This window comes from Mobula birostris, chromosome 5, assembly GCF_030028105.1.
Source record: "Mobula birostris isolate sMobBir1 chromosome 5, sMobBir1.hap1, whole genome shotgun sequence".
Lineage (NCBI taxonomy): Eukaryota > Metazoa > Chordata > Chondrichthyes > Myliobatiformes > Myliobatidae > Mobula > Mobula birostris.
This window is the reverse complement of record NC_092374.1, coordinates 84,460,982-84,482,696: the sequence shown is the minus strand read 5'-3', so window position 1 is coordinate 84,482,696 and position 21,715 is coordinate 84,460,982. Positions and strand designations below refer to the sequence as shown.

The 21,715-nt window shown below is 51.6% G+C and overlaps 1 protein-coding gene across 3 annotated transcripts in view; it reads left to right on the top strand.

The window, feature by feature from the left end:
• Nucleotides 1–21,715, top strand: part of LOC140197821 (phospholipid scramblase 2-like) — a 103,032-nt gene that overhangs the window by 77,686 nt on the left and 3,631 nt on the right. For all 3 annotated transcript variants that reach the window (XM_072258288.1, XM_072258289.1, XM_072258290.1), the window contains one exon: nt 12,144–12,305. In XM_072258288.1, coding sequence (XP_072114389.1) covers nt 12,144–12,305 — 162 coding nt within the window. The remainder of the gene's footprint in view (nt 1–12,143; nt 12,306–21,715) is intronic.

Sequence of the window (21,715 nt, the reverse complement as noted above, 5' to 3'; positions counted from 1 at the left end):
GGGTGTGGGGATGTGTCAGAGCATGTTAGTGTGAGGGGTGTGGGTGTGTCAGAGGGTGTTAGTGTGAGGGGTGTGGGTGTGTCAGAGGATGTTAGTGTGAGGGGTGTGGGGGTGTGTCAGAGGGTGTTAGTGTGAGGGGTGTGGGGATGTGTCAGAGGGTGTTAGTGTGAGGGGTGTGGGGGTGTGTCAGAGGGTGTTAATGTGAGTGGTGTGGGTGTGTCAGAGGGTGTCAGTGTGTGGTGTGAGTGTGTCAGAGGTTGTCAGTGTAAGGGGTGTGGGGGTGTGTCAGAGGGTGTTAGTGTGAGTGGTGTGGGGGTGTGTCAGAGGTTGTTAGTGTGAGGGGTGTGGGGTGTGTCAGAGGATGTTAGTGTGAGGGGTGTGGGTGTGTCAGAGCATGTTAGTGTGAGGGGTGTGGGGTGTGTCAGAGGGTGTTAGTGTGAGGAGTGTGGGTGTGTCAGAGGGTGTTAGTGTGAGGGGTGTGGGGATGTGTCAGAGGGTGTTAGCGTGAGGGGTGTGGGTGTGTCAGAGGGTGTTAATGTGAGTGGTGTGGGTGTGTCAGAGGGTGTTAATGTGAGTGGTGTGGGTGTGTCAGGGGGTGTGAGTGTGAGGGGTGTGGGTGTGTCAGAGGGTGTTAATGTGAGGGGTGTGGGTGTGTCAGAGGGTGTCAGTGTGTGGTGTGAGTGTGTCAGAGGTTGTCAGTGTGAGGGGTGTGGGGGTGTGTCAGAGGGTGTTAGTGTGAGTGGTGTGGGGGTGTGTCAGAGGTTGTTAGTGTGAGGGGTGTGGGGGTGTGTCAGAGGATGTTAGTGTGAGGGGTGTGGGTGTGTCAGAGGATGTTAGTGTGAGGGGTGTGGGTGTGTCAGAGCATGTTAGTGTGAGGGGTGTGTGGGTGTATCAGAGGGTGTTAGTGTGAGGGGTGTGGGTGTGTCAGAGGGTGTTAGTGTGAGGGGTGCGGGGATGTGTCAGAGGGTGTTAGCGTGAGGGGTGTGGGTGTGTCAGAGGGTGTTAATGTGAGTGGTGTGGGTGTGTCAGAGGGTGTTAATGTGAGTGGTGTGGGTGTGTCAGGGGGTGTGAGTGTGAGGGGTGTGGGTGTGTCAGAGGGTGTTAATGTGAGTGGTGTGGGTGTGTCAGAGGGTGTCAGTGTGTGGTGTGAGTGTGTCAGAGGTTGTCAGTGTGAGGGGTGTGGGGGTGTGTCAGAGGGTGTTAGTGTGAGTGGTGTGGGGGTGTGTCAGAGGTTGTTAGTGTGAGGGGTGTGGGGGTGTGTCAGAGGATGTTAGTGTGAGGGGTGTGGGTGTGTCAGAGGATGTTAGTGTGAGGGGTGTGGGTGTGTCAGAGCATGTTAGTGTGAGGGGTGTGGGGGTGTGTCAGAGGGTGTTAATGTGAGTGGTGTGGGTGTGTCAGAGGGTGTTAATGTGAGTGGTGTGGGTGTGTCAGGGGGTGTGAGTGTGAGTGGTGTGGGTGTGTCAGGGTGTTAATGTGAGTGGTGTGGGTGTGTCAGAGGGTGTTAATGTGAGTGGTGTGGGTGTGTCAGGGGGTGTGAGTGTGAGTGGTGTGGGTGTGTCAGAGGGTGTTAATGTGAGTGGTGTGGGTGTGTCAGAGGGTGTCAGTGTGTGGTGTGAGTGTGTCAGAGGTTGTCAGTGTGAGGGGTGTGGGGGTGTGTCAGAGGGTGTTAGTGTGAGTGGTGTGGGGGTGTGTCAGAGGTTGTTAGTGTGAGGGGTGTGGGGGTGTGTCAGAGGATGTTAGTGTGAGGGGTGTGGGTGTGTCAGAGGGTGTCAGGGGATGTGTCAGAGGGTGTTAGTGTGAGGGGTGTGGGTGTGTCAGAGCGTGTTAGTCTGAGGGGTGTGGGGAGGATGTTAGTGTGAGGGGTGTGGGTGTGTCACAGGGTGTTAGTGTGAGGGGTGTGGGGATGTGTCAGAGGGTGTTAGTGTGAGGGGTGTGGGGATGTGTCAGAGGGTGTTAGTGTGAGGGGTGTGGGTGTGTCAGAGCGTGTTAGTGTGAGGGATGTGTGGGTGTGTCAGGGGGTGTGAGTGTGAGGGGTGTGGGTGTGTCAGAGGGTGTCAGTGTGTGGTGTGAGTGTGTCAGAGGTGTCAGTGTGAGGGGTGTGGGGGTGTGTCAGAGGGTGTTAGTGTGAGGGGTGTGGGGGTGTGTCAGAGGGTGTTAGTGTGAGGGGTGTGGGGGTGTGTCAGAGGATGTTAGTGTGAGGGGTGTGGGTGTGTCAGAGGATGTTAGTGTGGGGGTGTGTCAGAGGATGTTAGTGTGAGGGGTGTGGGTGTGTCAGAGGGTGTTAGTGTGAGGGGTGTGGGGATGTGTCAGAAGGTGTTAGTGTGAGGGGTGTGGGTGTGTCAGAGGGTGTTAGTATGAAGGGTGTGGGGATGTATCAGAGCATGTTAGTGTGAGGGGTTTGGGTGTGTCAGAGGTTGTTAGTGTGAGGGGTGTGGGTGTGTCAGAGGGTGTTAGTATGAAGGGTGTGGGGATATGTCAGAGCATGTTAGTGTGAGGGGTGTGGGTGTGTCAGAGCATGTTAGTGTGAGGGGTGTGGGGGTGTGTCAGAGGGTGTTAGTGTGAGGGGTGTGGGGGTGTGTCAGAGGGTGTTAGTGTGAGGGGTGTGGGTGTGTCAGAGGGTGTTAGTATGAAGGATGTGGGGATGTATCAGAGCGTTAGTGTGAGGGGTTTGGGTGTGTCAGAGGTTGTCAGTGTGAGGGGTGTGGGGATGTGTCAGAGGGTGTTAGTGTGAGTGGTGTGGGTGTGTCAGAGGGTGTTAATGTGAGTGGTGTGGGGTGTGTCAGGGGGTGTGGGTGTGTCAGGGGGTGTGAGTGTGAGGGGTGTGGGTGTGTCAGAGGGTGTCAGTGTGTGGTGTGAGTGTGTCAGAGGTGTCAGTGTGAGTGGTGTGGGTGTGTCAGAGGGTGTTAATGTGAGTGGTGTGGGGTGTGTCAGGGGGTGTGGGTGTGTCAGGGGGTGTGAGTGTGAGGGGTGTGGGTGTGTCAGAGGGTGTCAGTGTGTGGTGTGAGTGTGTCAGAGGTGTCAGTGTGAGGGGTGTGGGTGTGTGTCAGAGGATGTTAGTGTGAGGGGTGTGGGTGTGTCAGAGGATGTTAGTGTGGGGGTGTGTCAGAGGGTGTTAGTGTGAGGGGTGTGGGGGTGTGTCAGAGGGTGTTAGTGTGAGGGGTGTGGGTGTGTGTCAGAGGATGTTAGTGTGAGGGGTGTGGGTGTGTCAGAGGATGTTAGTGTGGGGGTGTGTCAGAGGATGTTAGTGTGAGGGGTGTGGGTGTGTCAGAGGGTGTTAGTGTGAGGGGTGTGGGGATGTGTCAGAGGGTGTTAGTGTGAGGGGTGTGGGTGTGTCAGAGCGTGTTAGTGTGAGGGGTGTGTGGGTGTGTCAGGGGGTGTGAGTGTGAGGGGTGTGGGTGTGTCAGAGGGTGTCAGTGTGTGGTGTGAGTGTGTCAGAGGTGTCAGTGTGAGGGGTGTGGGGGTGTGTCAGAGGGTGTTAGTGTGAGTGGTGTGGGGGTGTGTCAGAGGTTGTTAGTGTGAGGGGTGTGGGGGTGTGTCAGAGGATGTTAGTGTGAGGGGTGTGGGTGTGTCAGAGGATGTTAGTGTGAGGGGTGTGGGTGTGTCAGAGCATGTTAGTGTGAGGGGTGTGGGGGTGTGTCAGAGGGTGTTAATGTGAGTGGTGTGGGTGTGTCAGAGGGTGTTAATGTGAGTGGTGTGGGTGTGTCAGGGGGTGTGAGTGTGAGTGGTGTGGGTGTGTCAGAGGGTGTTAATGTGAGTGGTGTGGGTGTGTCAGAGGGTGTTAATGTGAGTGGTGTGGGTGTGTCAGGGGGTGTGAGTGTGAGTGGTGTGGGTGTGTCAGAGGGTGTTAATGTGAGTGGTGTGGGTGTGTCAGAGGGTGTCAGTGTGTGGTGTGAGTGTGTCAGAGGTTGTCAGTGTGAGGGGTGTGGGGGTGTGTCAGAGGGTGTTAGTGTGAGTGGTGTGGGGGTGTGTCAGAGGTTGTTAGTGTGAGGGGTGTGGGGGTGTGTCAGAGGATGTTAGTGTGAGGGGTGTGGGTGTGTCAGAGGGTGTCAGGGGATGTGTCAGAGGGTGTTAGTGTGAGGGGTGTGGGTGTGTCAGAGCGTGTTAGTCTGAGGGGTGTGGGGAGGATGTTAGTGTGAGGGGTGTGGGTGTGTCAGAGGGTGTTAGTGTGAGGGGTGTGGGTGTGTCAGAGGATGTTAGTGTGAGGGGTGTGGGTGTGTCAGAGCATGTTAGTGTGAGGGGTGTGGGGGTGTGTCAGAGGGTGTTAATGTGAGTGGTGTGGGTGTGTCAGAGGGTGTTAATGTGAGTGGTGTGGGTGTGTCAGGGGGTGTGAGTGTGAGTGGTGTGGGTGTGTCAGAGGGTGTTAATGTGAGTGGTGTGGGTGTGTCAGGGGGTGTGAGTGTGAGTGGTGTGGGTGTGTCAGAGGGTGTTAATGTGAGTGGTGTGGGTGTGTCAGAGGGTGTCAGTGTGTGGTGTGAGTGTGTCAGAGGTTGTCAGTGTGAGGGGTGTGGGGGTGTGTCAGAGGGTGTTAGTGTGAGTGGTGTGGGGGTGTGTCAGAGGTTGTTAGTGTGAGGGGTGTGGGGGTGTGTCAGAGGATGTTAGTGTGAGGGGTGTGGGTGTGTCAGAGGGTGTCAGGGGATGTGTCAGAGGGTGTTAGTGTGAGGGGTGTGGGTGTGTCAGAGCGTGTTAGTCTGAGGGGTGTGGGGAGGATGTTAGTGTGAGGGGTGTGGGTGTGTCAGAGGGTGTTAGTGTGAGGGGTGTGGGGATGTGTCAGAGGGTGTTAGTGTGAGGGGTGTGGGTGTGTCAGAGCGTGTTAGTGTGAGGGATGTGTGGGTGTGTCAGGGGGTGTGAGTGTGAGGGGTGTGGGTGTGTCAGAGGGTGTCAGTGTGTGGTGTGAGTGTGTCAGAGGTGTCAGTGTGAGGGGTGTGGGGGTGTGTCAGAGGGTGTTAGTGTGAGGGGTGTGGGGGTGTGTCAGAGGGTGTTAGTGTGAGGGGTGTGGGGGTGTGTCAGAGGATGTTAGTGTGAGGGGTGTGGGTGTGTCAGAGGATGTTAGTGTGGGGGTGTGTCAGAGGATGTTAGTGTGAGGGGTGTGGGTGTGTCAGAGGGTGTTAGTGTGAGGGGTGTGGGGATGTGTCAGAAGGTGTTAGTGTGAGGGGTGTGGGTGTGTCAGAGGGTGTTAGTATGAAGGGTGTGGGGATGTATCAGAGCATGTTAGTGTGAGGGGTTTGGGTGTGTCAGAGGTTGTTAGTGTGAGGGGTGTGGGTGTGTCAGAGGGTGTTAGTATGAAGGGTGTGGGGATATGTCAGAGCATGTTAGTGTGAGGGGTTTGGGTGTGTCAGAGGTTGTTAGTGTGAGGGGTGTGGGTGTGTCAGAGGGTGTTAGTATGAAGGGTGTGGGGATATGTCAGAGCATGTTAGTGTGAGGGGTGTGGGTGTGTCAGAGCATGTTAGTGTGAGGGGTGTGGGGGTGTGTCAGAGGGTGTTAGTGTGAGGGGTGTGGGGGTGTGTCAGAGGGTGTTAGTGTGAGGGGTGTGGGTGTGTCAGAGGGTGTTAGTATGAAGGATGTGGGGATGTATCAGAGCGTTAGTGTGAGGGGTTTGGGTGTGTCAGAGGTTGTCAGTGTGAGGGGTGTGGGGATGTGTCAGAGGGTGTTAGTGTGAGTGGTGTGGGTGTGTCAGAGGGTGTTAATGTGAGTGGTGTGGGGTGTGTCAGGGGGTGTGGGTGTGTCAGGGGGTGTGAGTGTGAGGGGTGTGGGTGTGTCAGAGGGTGTCAGTGTGTGGTGTGAGTGTGTCAGAGGTGTCAGTGTGAGTGGTGTGGGTGTGTCAGAGGGTGTTAATGTGAGTGGTGTGGGGTGTGTCAGGGGGTGTGGGTGTGTCAGGGGGTGTGAGTGTGAGGGGTGTGGGTGTGTCAGAGGGTGTCAGTGTGTGGTGTGAGTGTGTCAGAGGTGTCAGTGTGAGGGGTGTGGGTGTGTGTCAGAGGATGTTAGTGTGAGGGGTGTGGGTGTGTCAGAGGATGTTAGTGTGGGGGTGTGTCAGAGGGTGTTAGTGTGAGGGGTGTGGGGGTGTGTCAGAGGGTGTTAGTGTGAGGGGTGTGGGTGTGTGTCAGAGGATGTTAGTGTGAGGGGTGTGGGTGTGTCAGAGGATGTTAGTGTGGGGGTGTGTCAGAGGATGTTAGTGTGAGGGGTGTGGGTGTGTCAGAGGGTGTTAGTGTGAGGGGTGTGGGGATGTGTCAGAGGGTGTTAGTGTGAGGGGTGTGGGTGTGTCAGAGCGTGTTAGTGTGAGGGGTGTGTGGGTGTGTCAGGGGGTGTGAGTGTGAGGGGTGTGGGTGTGTCAGAGGGTGTCAGTGTGTGGTGTGAGTGTGTCAGAGGTGTCAGTGTGAGGGGTGTGGGGGTGTGTCAGAGGGTGTTAGTGTGAGTGGTGTGGGGGTGTGTCAGAGGTTGTTAGTGTGAGGGGTGTGGGGGTGTGTCAGAGGATGTTAGTGTGAGGGGTGTGGGTGTGTCAGAGGATGTTAGTGTGAGGGGTGTGGGTGTGTCAGAGCATGTTAGTGTGAGGGGTGTGGGGGTGTGTCAGAGGGTGTTAATGTGAGTGGTGTGGGTGTGTCAGAGGGTGTTAATGTGAGTGGTGTGGGTGTGTCAGGGGGTGTGAGTGTGAGTGGTGTGGGTGTGTCAGAGGGTGTTAATGTGAGTGGTGTGGGTGTGTCAGAGGGTGTTAATGTGAGTGGTGTGGGTGTGTCAGGGGGTGTGAGTGTGAGTGGTGTGGGTGTGTCAGAGGGTGTTAATGTGAGTGGTGTGGGTGTGTCAGAGGGTGTCAGTGTGTGGTGTGAGTGTGTCAGAGGTTGTCAGTGTGAGGGGTGTGGGGGTGTGTCAGAGGGTGTTAGTGTGAGTGGTGTGGGGGTGTGTCAGAGGTTGTTAGTGTGAGGGGTGTGGGGGTGTGTCAGAGGATGTTAGTGTGAGGGGTGTGGGTGTGTCAGAGGGTGTCAGGGGATGTGTCAGAGGGTGTTAGTGTGAGGGGTGTGGGTGTGTCAGAGCGTGTTAGTCTGAGGGGTGTGGGGAGGATGTTAGTGTGAGGGGTGTGGGTGTGTCAGAGGGTGTTAGTGTGAGGGGTGTGGGTGTGTCAGAGGATGTTAGTGTGAGGGGTGTGGGTGTGTCAGAGCATGTTAGTGTGAGGGGTGTGGGGGTGTGTCAGAGGGTGTTAATGTGAGTGGTGTGGGTGTGTCAGAGGGTGTTAATGTGAGTGGTGTGGGTGTGTCAGGGGGTGTGAGTGTGAGTGGTGTGGGTGTGTCAGAGGGTGTTAATGTGAGTGGTGTGGGTGTGTCAGGGGGTGTGAGTGTGAGTGGTGTGGGTGTGTCAGAGGGTGTTAATGTGAGTGGTGTGGGTGTGTCAGAGGGTGTCAGTGTGTGGTGTGAGTGTGTCAGAGGTTGTCAGTGTGAGGGGTGTGGGGGTGTGTCAGAGGGTGTTAGTGTGAGTGGTGTGGGGGTGTGTCAGAGGTTGTTAGTGTGAGGGGTGTGGGGGTGTGTCAGAGGATGTTAGTGTGAGGGGTGTGGGTGTGTCAGAGGGTGTCAGGGGATGTGTCAGAGGGTGTTAGTGTGAGGGGTGTGGGTGTGTCAGAGCGTGTTAGTCTGAGGGGTGTGGGGAGGATGTTAGTGTGAGGGGTGTGGGTGTGTCAGAGGGTGTTAGTGTGAGGGGTGTGGGGATGTGTCAGAGGGTGTTAGTGTGAGGGGTGTGGGTGTGTCAGAGCGTGTTAGTGTGAGGGATGTGTGGGTGTGTCAGGGGGTGTGAGTGTGAGGGGTGTGGGTGTGTCAGAGGGTGTCAGTGTGTGGTGTGAGTGTGTCAGAGGTGTCAGTGTGAGGGGTGTGGGGGTGTGTCAGAGGGTGTTAGTGTGAGGGGTGTGGGGGTGTGTCAGAGGGTGTTAGTGTGAGGGGTGTGGGGGTGTGTCAGAGGATGTTAGTGTGAGGGGTGTGGGTGTGTCAGAGGATGTTAGTGTGGGGGTGTGTCAGAGGATGTTAGTGTGAGGGGTGTGGGTGTGTCAGAGGGTGTTAGTGTGAGGGGTGTGGGGATGTGTCAGAAGGTGTTAGTGTGAGGGGTGTGGGTGTGTCAGAGGGTGTTAGTATGAAGGGTGTGGGGATGTATCAGAGCATGTTAGTGTGAGGGGTTTGGGTGTGTCAGAGGTTGTTAGTGTGAGGGGTGTGGGTGTGTCAGAGGGTGTTAGTATGAAGGGTGTGGGGATATGTCAGAGCATGTTAGTGTGAGGGGTGTGGGTGTGTCAGAGCATGTTAGTGTGAGGGGTGTGGGGGTGTGTCAGAGGGTGTTAGTGTGAGGGGTGTGGGGGTGTGTCAGAGGGTGTTAGTGTGAGGGGTGTGGGTGTGTCAGAGGGTGTTAGTATGAAGGATGTGGGGATGTATCAGAGCGTTAGTGTGAGGGGTTTGGGTGTGTCAGAGGTTGTCAGTGTGAGGGGTGTGGGGATGTGTCAGAGGGTGTTAGTGTGAGTGGTGTGGGTGTGTCAGAGGGTGTTAATGTGAGTGGTGTGGGGTGTGTCAGGGGGTGTGGGTGTGTCAGGGGGTGTGAGTGTGAGGGGTGTGGGTGTGTCAGAGGGTGTCAGTGTGTGGTGTGAGTGTGTCAGAGGTGTCAGTGTGAGTGGTGTGGGTGTGTCAGAGGGTGTTAATGTGAGTGGTGTGGGGTGTGTCAGGGGGTGTGGGTGTGTCAGGGGGTGTGAGTGTGAGGGGTGTGGGTGTGTCAGAGGGTGTCAGTGTGTGGTGTGAGTGTGTCAGAGGTGTCAGTGTGAGGGGTGTGGGTGTGTGTCAGAGGATGTTAGTGTGAGGGGTGTGGGTGTGTCAGAGGATGTTAGTGTGGGGGTGTGTCAGAGGGTGTTAGTGTGAGGGGTGTGGGGGTGTGTCAGAGGGTGTTAGTGTGAGGGGTGTGGGTGTGTGTCAGAGGATGTTAGTGTGAGGGGTGTGGGTGTGTCAGAGGATGTTAGTGTGGGGGTGTGTCAGAGGATGTTAGTGTGAGGGGTGTGGGTGTGTCAGAGGGTGTTAGTGTGAGGGGTGTGGGGATGTGTCAGAGGGTGTTAGTGTGAGGGGTGTGGGTGTGTCAGAGCGTGTTAGTGTGAGGGGTGTGTGGGTGTGTCCGGGGGTGTGAGTGTGAGGGGTGTGGGTGTGTCAGAGGGTGTCAGTGTGTGGTGTGAGTGTGTCAGAGGTGTCAGTGTGAGGGGTGTGGGGGTGTGTCAGAGGGTGTTAGTGTGAGGGGTGTGGGGGTGTGTCAGAGGGTGTTAGTGTGAGGGGTGTGGGGGTGTGTCAGAGGATGTTAGTGTGAGGGGTGTGGGTGTGTCAGAGGATGTTAGTGTGGGGGTGTGTCAGAGGATGTTAGTGTGAGGGGTGTGGGTGTGTCAGAGGGTGTTAGTGTGAGGGGTGTGGGGATGTGTCAGAGGGTGTTAGTGTGAGGGGTGTGGGTGTGTCAGAGGGTGTTAGTATGAAGGGTGTGGGGATGTATCAGAGCATGTTAGTGTGAGGGGTTTGGGTGTGTCAGAGGTTGTCAGTGTGAGGGGTGTGGGGATGTGTCAGAGGGTGTTAGCGTGAGGGGTGTGGGTGTGTCAGAGGGTGTTAGTATGAAGGGTGTGGGGATATGTCAGAGCATGTTAGTGTGAGGGGTGTGGGTGTGTCAGAGGGTGTTAGTGTGAGTGGTGTGGGTGTGTCAGAGGATGTTAGTGTGAGGGGTGTGGGGATGTGTCAGAGGTTGTCAGTGTGAGGGGTGTGGGGATGTGTCAGAGGGTGTTAGTGTGAGGGGTGTGGGTGTGTCAGAGGGTGTTAATGTGAGTGGTGTGGGTGTGTCAGAGGGTGTTAATGTGAGTGGTGTGGGGTGTGTCAGGGGGTGTGGGTGTGTCAGAGGGTGTCAGTGTGAGGGGTGTGGGTGTGTCAGAGGGTGTTAGTATGAAGGGTGTGGGGATGTGTCAGAGCATGTTAGTGTGAGGGGTGTGGGTGTGTCAGAGCGTGTTAGTGTGAGGGGTGTGGGGGTGTGTCAGAGGGTGTTAGTGTGAGGGGTGTGGGTGTGTCAGAGGGTGTTAGTGTGAGGGGTGTGGGTGTGTCAGAGGGCAGTAGTGTGAGGGGTGTGGGTGTGTCAGAGGGTGTTGGGGTGTGGGTGTGTCAGAGGGTGTTAGTGTGTGGGGTGTAGGTGTGTCAGAGGGTGTCAGTGTGAGGGGTGTGGGTGTGTCAGGGTGTTAGTGTGAGGGGTGTGTGGATGTGTCAGAGGGTGTTGGAATGAGGGGTGTGGGAGCGTCAGAGGGTGTTAGTGTGAGGGGTGTGGATGTGTCAGGGTGTTAGTATGAGGGGTGTGGGTGTGTCAGAGGGTTTTAGTGTGAGGGGTGTGGGTGTGTAAGAGGGTGTTAGTGTGAGGGGTGTGGATGTGTCAGGGTGTTAGTATGAGGGGTGTGGGTGTGTCAGAGGGTTTTAGTGTGAGGGGTGTGGGTGTGTAAGAGGGTGTTAGTGTGAGGGATGTGGGTGTGTCAGAGGTGTGGGTGTGTCAGAGGGTGTGAGGGCTGTGGGTGTGTCAGGTGTGGGTGTGTCAGAGGGCGTGAGGGGTGTGGGTGTGTCAGGGGGTGTGAGTGTGAGTGGTGTGGGGTGTGGGGATGTGTCAGTGGTGTGGGTGTGTCAGAGGGTGTGAGTGTGAGGGGTGTGGGTGTGTCAGAGGGTGTCAGTGTGTGGTGTGAGTGTGTCAGAGGTTGTCAGTGTGAGGGGTGTGGGTTGTGTCAGAGGGTGTCAGTGTGAGGGGTGTGGGTGTGTCAGAGGGTGTCAGTGTGAGAGGTGTGGGTTGTGTCAGAGGGTGTGTGTGAGGGGTGTGGGTTGTTTCAGAGGGTGTGAGTGTGAGTGTGGGGTGTGTCAGGGGGTGTGGGTGTGTCAGAGGGTGTCAGTGTGAGGGGTGTGGGTGTGTCAGAGGGTGTTAGTATGAAGGGTGTGGGGATGTGTCAGAGCATGTTAGTGTGAGGGGTGTGGGTGTGTCAGAGCGTGTTAGTGTGAGGGGTGTGGGGGTGTGTCAGAGGGTGTTAGTGTGAGGGGTGTGGGTGTGTCAGAGGGTGTTAGTGTGAGGGGTGTGGGTGTGTCAGAGGGCAGTAGCGTGAGGGGTGTGGGTGTGTCAGAGGGTGTTGGGGTGTGGGTGTGTCAGAGGGTGTTAGTGTGTGGGGTGTAGGTGTGTCAGAGGGTGTCAGTGTGAGGGGTGTGGGTGTGTCAGGGTGTTAGTGTGAGGGGTGTGTGGATGTGTCAGAGGGTGTTGGAATGAGGGGTGTGGGAGCGTCAGAGGGTGTTAGTGTGAGGGGTGTGGATGTGTCAGGGTGTTAGTATGAGGGGTGTGGGTGTGTCAGAGGGTTTTAGTGTGAGGGGTGTGGGTGTGTAAGAGGGTGTTAGTGTGAGGGGTGTGGATGTGTCAGGGTGTTAGTATGAGGGGTGTGGGTGTGTAAGAGGGTGTTAGTGTGAGGGATGTGGGTGTGTCAGAGGTGTGGGTGTGTCAGAGGGTGTGAGGGCTGTGGGTGTGTCAGGTGTGGGTGTGTCAGAGGGCGTGAGGGGTGTGGGTGTGTCAGGGGGTGTGAGTGTGAGTGGTGTGGGGTGTGGGGATGTGTCAGTGGTGTGGGTGTGTCAGAGGTTGTCAGTGTGAGGGGTGTGGGTTGTGTCAGAGGGTGTCAGTGTGAGGGGTGTGGGTGTGTCAGAGGGTGTCAGTGTGAGAGGTGTGGGTTGTGTCAGAGGGTGTGTGTGAGGGGTGTGGGTTGTTTCAGAGGGTGTGAGTGTGAGTGTGGGGTGTGTCAGGGGGTGTGGGTGTGTCAGAGGGTGAGAGTGTGAGGGGTGTGGGTGTGTCAGAGGGTGTCAGTGTGAGAGGTGTGGGGTGTGTCAGAGGGTGCTAGTGTGAGTGGTGGGTGTGGGAATGTGTCGGAGGGTGTCAGTGTGAGGGATGTGGGGTGTGGGTGTGTCAGGGGGTGTGAGTGTGTGGTGTGGGTGTGTCAGAGGGTGTTAGTGTGAGTGGTGTGGGTGTGTCGGGGGTGGGAGTGGTGTGGGATGTGGGTGTGTCAGAGGGTGTGAGTGTGTGGTGTGGGTGTGAGTGTGAGTGGTGTGGGTGTGTCAGAGGGTGTTAGTGTGAGGGAGAGTTACACTCCACTGTTCACCTGTGTACAGGTAAAGCCTCCCAATGAATCTCGGAACATTGGCCGGATCAGTAAGCAGTGGAGTGGCATATTGAAGGAGGCTCTGACGGACACGGATAATTTCGGCGTGCAGTTCCCCATGGACCTGGACGTGAAGATGAAGGCCACGCTCCTGGGAGCCTGCTTCCTCATCGTACGTATTGGTGCATGTCGGGGTGTAGACCCTGTCACATCCTGTGTACCAGCCTGAAATAGTGTTCCCTTCTCCCTGGTGCCGTGCGTCACTCAAACCCTGACATTGTACGTACAGATCTCACAGTCAGCGTCCCTCTGCAGCCTTCCTATCAAAGGTAGATACAGATCTGTCTGTCCCTGAAACAGTCCGCGTGTCTGAAGTACACACACACACACACACACACACACTCTCTTCCATGGTTGTGTGGCAAATCCTTTTTCTGGGACGGTGGATTTGGGATTATGTGGGTGAACCAGGCACCTCTAAGTGTCACGGAGACACACAACACCAGGCACTCCACACACAAGGGTAACCCTTTCAATCCCACAATCATTTTCATGAACCTCCTTTGAACCCTGTCCAGTGTCAGCAGATCCTTTCTTAGATAAGGGGCCAAAAACTGCTCACAATACTCAAAGTGACCATTCACCAATGCTTTATAAAGCCTCAACATTTCATCCTTGCTTTTTAGAATTTATATAATTAATTAAACACATTTATTTATTTCTTGATAATTTATAATTGTAATAAACTTTATAACATTAATTTGGTGATTGAATTAGTTAAAATACAATCTAAGAACAGGGAACAGTACAGCACAAGGAAATACAGTGGATTCCAGTTAATTGGGACACATCACGACTAGTATATTTTGGCCCAATTAAGAGGTTGCACCAATTAGCTGAAGTTTCATGGAAATAGTTCAAAATGTATAAAAAGACACTTAATTGAGTAACAAATTCTGTATTTAAATGAAATGCAGAACAAATTAGAACACTACCAAGATTACTGCAGTACAATAAAACTATAGTTTGTAATAGTTATCGATAGAGAAATTCATCCAGTGTACACTGCTGTGTTCTTTTGATTGACAGTAAATGAACAAAATCAGCACTGCCAGCTAGTGCAGATAATGGACTGCTTTCGATGATTGCATCCTTCAAATCTTCATTTTCATTGAAACATTCAGGATGATTGCCGATACCTTCAAGTTCTTCACAGTTGCTAACTTGTTGAAATTATTAAAGTTGTTTCAATGAGATCCCCCCCCACCCTCATTATCTAAACTCCACTGAATACAGGCCCAGAGCTATCATATATTCCCCAAACGTTAATCCTTTCATGAGTCAATACCATCAGGAAGGAGGTACAGGAGCCTTAGGTCCCAAACCACCAGGTTCAGGAACAGTTATTACTGCTCAACCTTCAGGCTGGATAACTTCACTCACCCCAACTCTGAACTGATTTCACAACCTACCGACTCACTTCCAAGGACTCTACAAGTCACATTCTCAGTATTATTTTATTTTTATCTGCAGAGTTCGCCTTCTCAAGGTAGTATATGGTGACAAACAGCACTGTGCAAAAGTTTTCGGCACATATATGTAGCCTATATATAGTAACTTTATTTATTGCATCGTTCTGCTGCTGCCAAAAAAAACACAAATTTCATGACATATATGAGTGATGATAAACCTGATTCTGATATGGGTCGCTATTGTGACTGAGAGTGGGAAGCGGGCAGGGAGAGGAGAATCATAGTTAGGAAAAGGGGAAGGGAGAGGGGAGGGAGCTGGAAGCACCAAAGAAACACTCTGTAATGATCAATAAACCAATTGTTTGGAATCAAATGACCTGGCTTGGTGTCTCTGAGCTGGGCGTGGCTGCACCCACACCACACCCTGCCCATAGACCATAAGACACAGGAGCAGAATTAGGCCATTCAGCCCATCAAGTCTGCTCTGCCATTCCATCATGATTCCAATCCCTCTCAACCCCATATACCTGCCTTCTCGCCATATCCTTTAATGCCCTGACCAATCTATCAATTTTCGCTTTAAATATATCTGCGGTCTTGGCCTCCACAGCCATCTGTGATAGAACATTCCACAGATTCACTATGCTTTGGCTAAAAAAATTCCTCCTTACCTCTGTTCTAAAGGGTCGCCCCTAGTTCTGATACCCCCACCATAGGAAACATCCTCTCCACATCCACGCTATCTAGTCTTTTCAACATCCAATAGGAGATCCCTCTGCATTCTTCTAAATTCCAGTGAGTACAGGGCCAAAGCTGGCAAACACTCCTCAGATGATATCCTCTTCATTCCCAGAATTATCCTCGTGAACCTCCTCCAGACTCTCTCCAATGACAACACATCCTTTCTGAGATATGGGGCCCAAAACTGACAATACTCCAAGTGCCACCTGACTAGTGTCTTTTAAAGCCTATGTTTTTATATTCTATTTCCCCTTAAAATAAATGCCAACATTGCATTTGCCTTCTTTACCACAGACTCAACCTGTAAATTAACCTTCTGGGAGTCTTACACAAGGACTCCTAGGTCTGTTTGCACCTCTGATGTTTGAATTTTCTCCACATTTAGATAATAGTCCGCACTTTTGTTCCTTTTACCAAAATGCATTATCATAAATCTACCAACACTGTTTTCCATCTGCCACTTTTTGGCCCATTCTTCCAATTTGTCCAAGTCCTTCTGCAATTACATGGCTTCCTCAGCACTATCTACCCCTCCATTTATCTTTGTATCATCTGTAAACTTTGCCACAAAGCCATCAATTCCATTATCTAAATCATTGACAAACTATATGAAAAGTAGTGGTCCCAATACAGACCCCTGAGGAACTCCACTAGTCACCAGCAGCCAACCAGAAAACATCCCCTTTATTCCCCCTTTCTGCCTCCTGCCTGTCAGCCATTCCTCTATCTACGCCAGTATCTTTCCTGTAATGCCGTGGGATTTTATCTTGTTAAGAAGCCTCATGTGTGGCATCTTATCAGATGTCTTTTGAAAATCCAAGTAAATGACATCCACTGCCTCACCTTTGTCCACCCTGCTTGTTACTTCCCCAAAGAACTCTAACAGATTTGTCAGGCAAGATTTCCCTTTACAGAAACCATGCTGACTTTGACTTATTTTATCATTAGTCTCCAAGTACCTCAAACCCTCATCCTTAATAATGGACTCCAACGTTTTCCCAACCACTGAGGTTAGGCTAACTTTCCTTTCTTTTGGTTCCTCCCTTCTTAAAGAGTGGAGTGACAGTTACAATTTTCCAGACCATAAGATATAGGAGCAGAATTAGGTCATCTGGCCCATCAAGTCTGCTCCGCCATTCAATCATGGCCAATCCTCTTCTTTATCTCCTCCACAACCCCAGCTCCCGGCCTTCTCCCGGTAACCTTTGATGCCGTGTCCAATCAAGAACCTATCAATCTCTGCCTTAAATACATCCAACGACCTGGCCTCCACAGCTGCATGTGGCAACAAATTCCACAAATTCACCATCCTTTGACTAAAGAAATTTCTCCATATCTCTGTTTTGAAAGGATGCCCCTCTATCCTGAGGCTATGCCCTCATGTCCTAGACTCCCCCACTATGGGAAACATCCTTTCCACATCTACTCTGTCTAGGCCTTTCAACATTCGAAAGGTTTCAATGAGATCCCCCCTCATCTTTCTGAGTTCCAACGAGTACAGACCCAGAGCCATCAAACATTCCTCGTATGGTAACCCTTTCATTCATGGAATCATCCTTGTGAACCTCCTCTGGACCCTCTCCAATGCCAGCACATCTTTTCTAAGATGAGGGGCCCAAAACTATTCACAACACTCAAGATGAGGTCTCACCAGTGCCTTATAAAGCCTCAACATCACATCCCTGCTCTTGTATTCTAGACCTCTTGAAATGAATGCTAACATGCCATTTTCCTTCCTCACCATTGACTCTACCTGCAAGTTAACCCTTAGTGAGTTCTGCACAAGGCTTCCAAGTCCCTTTGCATCTCAGATTTTTGGATTTTCTCCCCGTTTAGAAAAGAGTCCACACATTTCTTTCTACTACCAAAGGGAATGTCCATGCATTTTCCAACATTGAATTTCATTTGCCACTTTCTTGCCCATTCCCCTAATGTCACAAGTGTGGAGCAAGGGTGGACCCAAATGCAGACACAAACACGTTTTGTAGGGTTAACTAAATAGGGTTTATCAAGAAAGCAAGGGGAATCGGGAAGAAACGACGCCAGACATGGATACAGGCCCTGGATGAGACAAGGACACCGGGCCTGGGCTAGGACTAAGACGAGGAAAGCGGGACCAGGACAAGGAACTTGGAACTAGACGCCTGGGCTAGGGCTCCAAGCCAGAGACTGGACAGGGACCCAGAACCTGGGTCTTAACTTGGGCTCGAACCCTGGATCTAGGCGAAGACAAGACGTGGCTACAGGACTGGACATGGAACTCCTGCACAGGACGAGGCACATGGACAGGGCGAGAATGCAAAGCCTTGACTCGGATTTGGACTTGGACTTGTACCTGGAACATGGAACTCGGGACCCAGACATGGACTTGATACTTGAACCTCGGAGCTTGGACTTGAACCACGAAACTTGGACTTGGACACGAAGAGACAGTTCCCAACTCAGGGTAGTGGCAAACAGCCAGACCTACCCTGCTGAGGCGAGGACACGGAGAGACAGTTCCCAACTCTAGGTAGCGGCAGATGGCCGGGCCTACCCTGTGGAGGCGAGGACAAGAAACACTGAGCCAGGGCTTCTCCTTGGACACAGGACAGAGTTGGGACTCTTTTTGACACAGGGTTAAGACCCTTCTGGGGCACAGGGCCGGGACCCCTTTTCGACACAGGACATGGAGACGGAGACCACACAATGATAGACAGTTCTTTATCTGGACACAAGTTTGCTCCAAGCAGCGGTGAGCTCTTGACTCACCCGGGCAGGTTAACTTTGACGGACCTGCTCTGGCAAGGGAAGGTGGCTTGCTGGCACTTGCTTCGGGAGGAGACTAGGCTTGGTCCAACAAGAAACTTAGTTGGCTCCGGCAAGATGACTTGGCTCCCACTAGCTTCGGTGACTTTGTTAACACTCTTGCGCCGAACGGCTGAAAGCTGGAGACTTATAAACTGCCAGTTCAGTCAAGAGTAAATTGCCTTTAATCAGCAAGCCCGAGGGACACAGGAAAACAGGGAACCAAAGGGAAACAAGGAGTCAACAGTCCCGATTGTAACACAAACAAAGTAAATTTAAAGGGAACTGGATCTGGACCATGACAGGAGCAGATGTGATGGGCAAAATGGCCTCGTTGTGCTGCTCTGTTTGTATCTTATGGTGTTAAACAGATGCCACAGAGTTGAGTCGAGTCAAGTCACTTTTTATTGTCATTTCGACCATAACTTCTGGTACAGTACACAGTAAAAATGAGACAGCGTTTTTCAGGACCATGGTGCTACATGAAACATGACAAAAACTACACTGAACAACGTAATACAACACAAAAACTACACTAGACTACAGACCTACCTAAGTCCAGGGCCTAAGTCCTCGTCCATTACGCTTATTCCCGCTTCCGCTTTGCTCTCTCCTTGATTTCTCTCTGTTCTATCCTTGCGTCATGGCTTTCCTTGTAATCATTAGTTAACCCTACAAAACGTGTTTGTGTCCTGCATTTGGGTCCACCCTTGCTCCACATTTGTGACACAAGCAAAGGAAATTTAAAGGGAACCCGATCCGGACCATGACACCAAATCTGTCCAAGTCCTTCTGCACCGTACCTGTTTCCTCAACACTACCTGGCCCTCCACTAATCTTTGTATCATCTGTAAATTTGGCAACAAAGCCATCTATCCCATCATCTAAATCATTGACATACAGCTTAAGAAGAAGTGGTCCCAACACCAACCCCTGCGGAACACCACTAGTCACAAGCAGCCAACCAGAAAAGGATCCTTTTATTCCTACTTGCTGCCTCCTACCAATCAGCCAATGTTCATGACATTTCTCGCGCTCTTAAACTTTTCAATGATTTTATGTTCCCTGGCCCCCACCGCTTTATTTTCACCATGGATGTCCAGTCCCTATATACTTCCATCCCCCATCAGGAAGGTCTCAAAGCTCTCCGCTTCTTTTTGGATTCCAGACCTAATCAGTTCCCGCCTACAACCACTCTGCTCCGTCTAGTGGAATTAGTCCTTACTCTTAATAATTTCTCCTTTGGCTCCTCCCACTTCCTCCAAACTAAAGGTGTAGCCATGGGCACCCGTATGGGTCCTAGCTGTGCCTGCCTTTTTGTTGGGTTTGTGGAACAATCTATGTTCCAAACCTATTCTGGTATCTGTCCCCCACTTTTCCTTCGCTACATCGACGACTGCATTGGCGCTGCTTCCTGCACGCATGCTGAACTCGTTGACTTTATTAACTTTGCCTCCAACTTTCACCCTGCCCTCAAGTTTACCTGGTCCATTTCCAAAACCTCCCTCCCCTTTCCAGATCTTTCTGTCTCTATCTCTGGAGACAGCTTATCCACTGATGTCTACTATAAGCCTACTGACTCTCACAGCTATCTGGACTACTCCTCTTCTCACCCTTACTCTTGCAAAAATACCATCCCCTTCTCGCAATTCCTCCATCTCCGCCGCATCTGCTCTCAGGATGAAGCTTTTCATTCCAGGATGAAGGAGATGTCCTCCTTTTTTAAAGAAAGGGGCTTCCCTTCCTCCACCATCAACTCTGCTCTCAAACACATCTCCCCCATTTCACGCACATCTGCTCTCACCCCATCCTCCTGCCACCCCATTAGGAATAGGGTTCTCCGGTCCTCACCTACCACTCCACCAGCCTCCGGGTCCAACATATTATTCTCTGTAACTTCCGCCACCTCCAACAGGATCCCACCACTAAGCACATCTTTCCCTCCCCCCCCCCCACTTTCCACAGGGATCGCTCCCTACGTCCATTCGTCCCCCCATCCCTTCCCACTGATCTCCCTCCTGGCACTTATCCGTGTAAGCGGAACAAGTGCTACACATGCCCTTACACTTCATCCTTCACCACCATTCAGGGCCCCAGACAATCCTTCCAGGTGAGGCGACACTTCACCTGTGAGTCGGCTGGGGTGATATACTGCGTCCGGTGCTCCCGATGTGGCCTTCTATATATTGGCGAGACCTGACGCAGACTGGGAGATCATTTTGCTGAATACCTATACTCTGTCCGCCAGAGAAAGCAGGATCTCCCAGTGGCCACACATTTTAATTCCACATCCCATTCCCATTCTGACATGTCTATCCACGGCCTCCTCTACTGTAAAGATGAAGCCACACTCAGGTTGGAGGAACAACACCTTATATTCCGTCTGGGTAGCCTCCAACCTGATGGCATTAACATTGACTTCTCTAACTTCCACTAATTCCCCACCTCCTCCTCATACCCCATCCGTTACTTATTTATATGCACACATTCTTTCTCTCTCTCCTTTTTCTCCCTCTGTCCCTCTGACTATACCCCTTGCCCATCCTCTGGGTTTCCCCCTGCCTTTTCCTTCTCCCTGGGCCTCCTCTCCCATGATCCTCTCATATCCCCTTTGCCAATCACCTGTCCAGCTCTTGGCTCCATCCCTCCCCCTCCTGTCTTCTCCTATCATTTTGGATCTCCCCCTCCCCCTCCCATTTTTAAATCTCTTACTAGCTCTTCCTTCAGTTAGTCCTGACGAAGGGTCTCGGCCTGAAACGTCGACTGTACCTCTTCCTAGAGATGCTGCCTGGCCTGCTGCGTTCACCAGCAACTTTGATGTGTGTTGCTTGAATTTCCAGCATCTGCAGATTTCCTCGTGTTTGTGGTTCTAACCACGTTAGTAACTTTCCTGTAATACCATGAGCTCTTAAATTGGTAAGCAGTCTCATGTGTGGCACCTTGTCAAAGGCCTTCTGAAAGTCCAAATATACAACATCCACTACATCCCCTTTATCTATCCTACCTGTAATTTCCTCAAAGATTTCCAACAGGTTCATCAGGCAGGATTTTCACCCTGGGACCATGGCAGAATCAAGTGATTCTTGAAAGACCATAACCAACACATCTGCTATCTCTTCAGCAACCTCTTTCAGAAATCTGGGATGTAGTCCATCTAATCCGGGTGGCTTATCCACCTTAAGACCTTTGAGTTTGCCTAGCACTTTTACTTTTGTAATAGCAATGGCACTCACTCTCGCTCCCTGACACCCACAGACCTTTGGCATACAGCTTGTGTCTTCCACAGTAAAGGCTGAAGCAAAGTACTTATTAAGTTCATCTGCCACTTCTTTGCCCCCCGTTATTACCTCAACAGCAAATTTTCCAGTGGTCCAATATCAACTCACACCTCCCTTTTACTCTTTATATAACTGAAAAAGAAAGCTTAGTATCTTGTTTTATATTATTGGCTAGCTTGCCCTCATATTTCATCTTTTCCCTTCTTATTTGCCTTTTGTTGGATTTTAAAAACTTCCCACTCACTTTTAATAAATTATATGCCTTTTTGTTGACTTTTATGCAGTCCTTAACTTCTTTTGTCAGGCATGGTTGCCTACACCTGCCATATGAAAACTTCTGTGGGACATATCTCTCCCGCGCCGTATGAACTATTCCCAGAAACTTCAGCCATCTCTGCTCTGTCATCATCCCTGCCAGTATCATCCTCTAATCATCTTGGGCAAGTTCCTCTCTCATGCCTCTGTAATTCCCTTTATTCCATTGTGATACTGATACACGTGACTTAAACTTCTCCTTCTCAAGTTGCAGTATGGATTCAGTCATGATCACTGCCTCCTCAGGGTTCCTTTATGTTAAGCTGACTAATAAACTCTGAGTTGATACACAGCACCCAGTCGAAGACAGCCTTTCCCTGAGGAGGCTCAAGCACAAGCTGCTCTAAAAAGCCATCTTGTAGGCACTCACCCAATTCCCTCTCTTGCGCTCCAACACCAACCTGATTTTCCCAATCCCCTTGCATAATGAACTCCTTCATTATAATTAGATTAGATTATGAGGACTCTTTTACTGTCATTTAATAATGCATGCGTTAAGAAATGATACAATGTTTCTCCAGACATTGTATTGTGATATTACATTTATTACATGCCCTTTCCAGCACCTTTTGCAATCTCAACCCAACATCCTGACTACTACCTGGAGGCCTATGTATGATTTCCATAATAGTTTCTTACCCTTGCAGTTTCTTAACTCCACCCACAAAGATTCGATATTCTCTGACCCTATGTCACCTCTTTCTAAAGACGTAATTCCATCTCTTACCAACAGAGCCACACCACCACCTGCACCTTCCTGCCTGTCCTTTGCATACAATGTTTATCCTTTGATGTTAAGCTCCCAACTACAGCCTTCTTTCAGCCTCAACTCAGTGAGGCCTACAACGACAGACTGACCAATCTGAATTGTGCCACAATTTCATCCACTTTATTCTGAAAGTTATGCGCATTTGAATACATATCAAGCTCTTGTAAGGTGCGTTCTCATCTGCTGCAGAGTAACCAGGCATCTCTTTCCTTTCTCCTGC